Here is a 6,957-nt window from a genome sequence, read left to right as displayed (position 1 = left end):
AATCAATATACTTCGTATAATTACAAGTTTATACTGAAAAAATTATTATGGAGTATAGTCCAATCCCATGACACATATTTTATCTTAATTTTTGTATACAAACATACCAATCACTTTCTCTTCTAGTCCATTAGTGGTGTACTAATTCTAATATGCATTTCTACTTCTATAAGTTAAATTCCCATTAATGTATAAGATAAATAATATAGGCATATACTTCCTCTGTTTTACAAATATTGCAACGTGGATGAAATTACGCATCATAAAGCACAATTTATCTGTTAAATATGTATAATTATATAAGAGAAAAAATTATAAAAAGAAATTCATATTGTGAAAATTACGAGATAAATCTAACAAGACCCAACACGACTATATTTTACTTTACGTATAAATCATAATTTGTAATCAAACAAGCATGATGAATAATGCAAAAGTCTAATTGTTACAATATTACTAAAACGGAGAAAGTATGTATTTTAAAAATCGTGAAAAATCAAGTGGGGCAAACAACCCAGTACAGTCGTACATAGAGTGAGAGTTAGAGTAGAGGTTTTTTTTTTATTTTTTTTTATTTTTTATTTTTATTTTTTAAACCAGAGTAGAGGTATATTTTAATGTGAGAAGTTGATAACTACTCTAGTACTCTCTATTATGCAATTCGAGTATATACACAACTAACGTGAGTTCTTATATCAATCGACCCTTATGGCAAGTCTCAGTGGTTGGACTAAAAACCTAAAATCAAATCTCATGACTTCATGAGTGTTCACCCCCAAGTAAAAACGGTAACTACGTCACTACCTCACCACAATAACAAATCTCATATGTCATCCTCTTGGACCATCTCATAATATTAACTAACTTAACTACTATTCAAATCTTTAGATTAAAGTATACAAGTCAATCAATCACTTGGTCAAACTGCTTCACCCTTTTATTTGGCTGTAGAAGTCATCAATACTCCATGCTCATAAGGTGTTTGTCAAAATGCCCAAGAGAACAATGATCAGGTAAGCCTCAAATGGATGTATAATAATCTTCCCCTTACTTGGTTTTTTATAAATATGCAAGAAATAATATAAACTGCTTGGTACAATTGCACAAATTTACAAGACTACACTGCAATTGCACGAAGTCGTCGTAGTGGTTGAATTTGCTTCTTATTCATGGAACTAAGTACCAAGTATTGATTTTCATGTTTTGGCATCCATTTCAACATCTTGGTATCATTTTCGACGTAATTAAAGTACTTGGAATGCTGAAGTTTTGTATTATTTAACTGTTAGGAATTTGACTCAGTATCAGTGCAGAATGTTTCTAAGTTGAATTGTTCTAAGCATTATGCATCTCAACTAAATCCTGTGTTTTTCTAAATTATAAATTTAAGATAATGTTGAGTAGTTGTTCTCATCTAAGATGAACAGAAAAGGATTATAATAACAAATTATCGCAAATTGTTTGTGCTACTAGTTGATCAAGTTGTGGCAGTTGGTTTATTCTACTGTTATTTCACATGTTTTGCTAGCAAAATTTGAGGCTACCATGATTATTCCATGAATATGAATGACAACGCGTAATTAGTATTTCTAATGTGCCCGCCACTGAATCAGATGTATTAACCATTCAAATGAGTGTGAATGAATTGATTGAATTCTAAGAAGTTGGTCGCACAAAGCTTTGTATTTTAGGGCAGGAAATCCTCTGATAGTTCTTAGAAGTAGTCCTTGGAATATTGAGCCATGGAAAAATCTGATAAATCTCCTGCTCCGCGTTATCTTATTCTTATGTTTTACCGGATTCTCACCTGTCTTCTGCTTTTAATGCAGATCACTTCGATATCAGCAGCAACTCTTACAGAAGCACAAGCACTTCTCAGCTGGAAAAATTCCTTGCCTGAGTCGTCTAATCTCACATCATGGAATGTTTCCGATAATCCAAACCCATGCAATTGGACTGGCATTTTTTGCAACAACCTTGCATCCATCACCCGCATTGTCTTATCTAACAGAGGCCTCGCCGGCACCCTCACCAGCTTCAATTTCAGTGCATTTCCCAATATTACAAGATTCATTCTTGCAAAAAACAGTCTGAAAGGCCAAATCCCACCAAGCATTGGTAAGCTCTCCAAGCTTATTAAGTTGGACCTTGGAAACAACATGTTTGATGGGTTTATTCCACCGGAAATAGGTCAGTTGTCTCAACTTGACTCTCTTGTCCTGTATAATAACAGTATAGGCAATAAAATTCCTGTCCATCTCAGTAAGTTGGGGAAGCTAAGGCTCCTATACTTGGGTAGAAATAAGCTTACAAGCCCTGACTGGTCTATGTTCAATACCATGCCTATGTTATCAACCTTACAATTGTTGTTGAATGAATTAAATGGAGAGTTTCCAAGATTTATTTTAAGGTGCAGGAACTTGACTGAACTTTCTTTGGCAAATAATAAATTCAGTGGATCGATACCAGCATTGTTTTACAGCAGTCTTCCTAAACTTAAATACATTAACCTTAGTAATAACTTATTCACAGGACCAATATCACCTAAGATTTCTGAGCTCTCCAATCTGTATCACATTGAACTGAGCATTAACCAGCTTAATGGTTCAATTCCTGATAGCATTGGGTCCATTTCTAGCCTCAAAGTTCTGCACCTAAACCAAAATTTACTCACTGGGGGAATTCCATCTTCTATAGGAAACCTTAAAAACCTTGAAACCCTTTATCTTAATTCAAATAGATTGAATTCTACAATTCCTTCCAAACTTGGGTCATGTACTAACCTTACTGAGCTGCTTCTTTCTAATAATTCACTTAGTGGGGAGATACCATTGTCCTTGACAAATCTCAAAAATATATCAAAGATTGAGCTGTTTGTAAATGACATGTATGGTGAAATCCCCCCATATTTTTTGACCAACTGGACAAAGTTGACTTCCTTGCAACTTTATAGAAATAATTTTAGTGGGATTATCCCTCCAATAATAGGTCAACTGACAAAGCTAAAGTATCTTCTTCTCTACCAAAACAGTTTCAGCGGTTCCATACCGTCAGAGATAGGAAACCTGGAAGTCTTGCTCAAGCTGGACTTCTCAACAAACAAACTTTCAGGTCCAATCCCTCCAACCATTGGAAACCTAAGCAATCTTTCTGCCCTTAGCCTTTTCAACAACCAACTTACTGGAACAATCCCACCAGAGATTGGAAACCTAACCTCATTAACTATTCTTAATCTCAATAACAATCAGCTGCAAGGGGAGTTGCCAGGTACCCTGTCTAATCTTCGGAACCTAAAAGAATTCTCTGTCGCCCAAAATAACTTGGTTGGGAAAGTCCCGCCAAAATTTGGTGAGGATTTTCTTTCCCTTACTGCTGTTAGCTTTACAAATAACAATTTATCAGGGAATCTTCCTCCTGGCTTATGTAATGGTTTTCAGCTGGAGTACTTGACAGCTAATAATAATAGTTTTACTGGTGACCTTCCGGATTGCTTGAGGAATTGCTCAAAATTAACTAGAGTCCGGTTGGAAGAAAATGAGTTCAACGGGAGTATATCTGATGCATTTGGAATTCATCCGGATCTCTATTATATTAGCATGAATGACAACCAATTCGTTGGCAAGATTTCTCCCAAGTGGGGAGAATGTAAGAATCTGACAGATCTTCGGTTGGAGGGAAACAAACTTTCAGGGGGAATACCAACTGAGCTTGGGAAACTATCACGGTTGGGTGTTCTGACTCTTGGCTCAAATCATTTAAGTGGGACAATTCCAGATGAACTTGGTAATTTAAGCAAGCTGTACAACCTTAACTTGAGCAGTAATCAGTTGATAGGGCATATTCCACGAACCTTAGGAAAATTGAAGTCTCTTCAGTATCTAGATTTATCAGCAAACAATGTGTCTGGAGAAATCCCTATTGAGCTTGGAAATTGCGTACGATTATTGAGCTTAAACCTGAGTCACAATGACTTGCACGGAAATATACCAATCGAACTCTGCAACTTGAATGAACTTCAGTACCTTCTGGATCTTAGTAGTAACTCTTTCTCTGGTCAAATTCCTCAAAACCTTGATAAGCTCAAAACCTTGACAAAATTTAATCTCTCTCACAATCATCTTACCGGTGGTATCCCACACTCATTATCAAACATGTATAGTCTTAAGTCCTTTGATCTTTCCTACAACAGTTTATCAGGTTCAGTTCCTAGGGATGAATTTTTTCAAAAAGGAATATATGTGGGAAATCCTGGCCTTTGTGGAAATGCAACAGGACTATCCCCTTGTGGTAATCTTGATACTCATATAAAGATTATAATTGCAGTTGTCGTACCAGCTGTTTCTCTTTTGTTTCTTGGGGTAGGTATTGCTTATTTACTGCGTTGCCAGAATAATAACAATCATGGTGCAGAGAGTAGAGTTTTGGAGGTTGAAGAATCCGAATCTTTGATTTGGGAGACTGAAGAAAGATTTACATTTGCAGATATTCAAAAGGCGACTGATGATTTCAATGAGTTTTACTGCATTGGGAAAGGAGGTTTTGGTAATGTATATAAGGCATCTTTGCCATCAGGTCACATAGTTGCTGTTAAGAGGCTCCACATGGAAGAATTTAGCGACATCTCATCAACAAGTCGACAGAGTTTCATGAATGAGATCAAGGCATTGACACAGGTTAGGCATCGGAATATCATCAAATTGTACGGGTATTGTTCCAAAGGACGATCCATGTACTTGGTATATGACTACATTGAAAGGGGTAATTTGAGGGAAGTGTTGTATGATGCACAAGACAAAGTGAAATTAGGCTGGGAAAGAAGAGTGAGTATTGTGCGAGGGTTGGCACATGCAGTCTCTTACTTGCACCATGATTGTACCCCTTCCATTGTTCACCGTGACATATCCTTAAATAATGTCTTAATTGATAATGAATTTGAGCCTCGGTTATCAGATTTTGGTACCGCAAAGCTTCTTAAATCAGATACATCTTACTGGACTTCAATTGCTGGAGCTTATGGCTATATGGCCCCTGGTACGTCTGATCCTCGTCTTTATAATCCTAGTTGTAGACACGATTTGTTGTAGTTCATCATGCTTTCTGTCTTCATAATTAGTATTTTGTTTGATTTTTTCCCTCCCAGCACTCAAAATAAGGTAATTTTTCTTTTATTTGTTCGTAATTGGCAGAGCTGGCTCTGACAACGAGAGTGACAGAAAAGTGTGATGTTTATAGCTATGGAGTTGTGGCATTGGAAGTTTTGATGGGGAAGCATCCAGGAGACTTGCTTTCTTCTTTATCATCTTCAGATAGCAGGCCTGATATGCTACTGAAAGACATTTTGGACCAACGACTATCACCACCTACAACACGTTTAGCAGAGGAAGTGGTGATTGTATTCACATTAGCTCTGTTATGCGCGAGTTCAGAACCAGACTCACGGCCCACTATGCGTTATGTTGCTCAAGAACTATCAGCTCAAAAACACAATTACCTCTCCAAGCCTTTTGAAAAATTATCCCTCAGCAAGATGAATTCTCCTCAGAGTTATTGACAGAAAAGAAATGAACAAATTGGCCTCTGGTCTTTTCTGATGTAGCTCAGCTAAAGTAACACCTGATCCAATTGAGCTGATTCTCCTGGAAGCTATGGAAAATATCATGTTAATAGATTAATTTGGATTATTGTTTCAGTGTTTTTACTTTCTGATTCATGAATGTTAATTGCTTTCCTTTTGTAATGTTAGGAATTAAAGGGTGTTCTGCTGAAAGAACATAAACTATGCAATGATGCAGCATTGTCTACTGTGTGAATTCAATAGTTTTGCCAAGGTAAAGGTGATGCTTTGGTAGTTTGATGTGATAATTTAAGAATTACTGCAGTTCTAGATACTTTGCAAGATTAAGTAAATATGCTTCTCGAGTGCTCTTGATTTTTCATTTTTCTCAATATGCCAAAGGCAAAAGTTGCAGAGACTAGTTAGCTGTTTAAAGACCCCAACTTTTAGCTACAGTAGCTAGATCCTTTAAAGAGGCAATTGATCTAAGTTCATTTGTCATTCTGACTCTTCTTTCAATCTCCTGTCGCCACAAATCGCTGATATTTTATTTGGTTCAGGCCCTGCTAAGTGCTAACTTTGTAGCCTGGGATTCTGCTAACCTCTCCATAATATGCAATTTCAACCTTCAACTTGTTGAATAGCCAATTTGACATTAACTGGTAACTCTCTGTGTTAATTGGTGCAATGACCATTCATATTTTGAATTGGTATCTACTTATCAGATGGAAAGACTAATCTGAGTCTACAAAGTTCGAGTCTTGGAGTAATTTTTCAGAGCTCTAGACCCTGCAACTAGACTGTCATTTTTGCAACAACTGATTCCAACATCCTCATTAACATAACCAAAAATGCATAGAAGAATCAAACAAGTCATATTGTGAAAATCATGGTTTCTTCATTGAGCTGTTTTTTATTTGTGTGGTTCATGTAATATTAGTTTTTGCTGCAGAATATTGGCTCTATAGCAATTGATTTTCTACTTGAGTATGAGTTTTCAAATCCTTAGAACAAAGTAAAGAAAGATTCTTTGTGTATATTGATGATGATGATAATGTTTTATAAAATGACACTTCAAAAAACTTTGCAATTTCAGTTTTAAGATTCTACCAATTGAAACTATTTCATGTTATGCCTCTTGTATTTGTTCTATGAATCTTCGGCTAAGATACCGGCCAGAATACGGGAGGGGCGAGGGGGGGGGGAGTGTAGTAGCATTTTGCTGACCATGGTTGTTCAGATGGCTCTATGCCTTTCTGTACTTCTGTTTAGTGTGATATAACTTATTCTGTTATTCAGCATGTCTGCATATGTATGGACACTGGGCAGTAAGGTGTGTTGAACTCTTAAACTGTTGAAAGTCAAAGAGAGTCGAATAAAAAAGCATGGACTAAAATGAAAAG

General features: G+C 36.4%; 1 protein-coding gene across 1 annotated transcript; it reads left to right on the top strand.

Moving 5' to 3' along the window:
- The first annotated feature begins 313 nt into the window (after nucleotides 1-313).
- LOC110689724 (MDIS1-interacting receptor like kinase 2-like) lies at nucleotides 314-5,936 on the top strand. Its single transcript, XM_021866506.1, has 3 exons — nucleotides 314-1,013; nucleotides 1,830-5,031; nucleotides 5,187-5,936. Exons 2-3 carry the CDS (start codon nucleotides 2,160-2,162, stop codon nucleotides 5,549-5,551), a joined length of 3,237 nt encoding a protein of 1,078 aa, XP_021722198.1. The 5' UTR covers nucleotides 314-1,013; nucleotides 1,830-2,159; the 3' UTR covers nucleotides 5,552-5,936.
- Nucleotides 5,937-6,957: the final 1,021 nt, after the last annotated feature.

This window comes from Chenopodium quinoa, unplaced genomic scaffold (assembly GCF_001683475.1).
Source record: "Chenopodium quinoa cultivar QQ74 unplaced genomic scaffold, ASM168347v1, whole genome shotgun sequence".
Taxonomy (NCBI): domain Eukaryota; kingdom Viridiplantae; phylum Streptophyta; class Magnoliopsida; order Caryophyllales; family Amaranthaceae; genus Chenopodium; species Chenopodium quinoa.
Note: the sequence above shows the minus strand (reverse complement) of the source record. Positions and strands in the feature narration are given on the sequence as shown.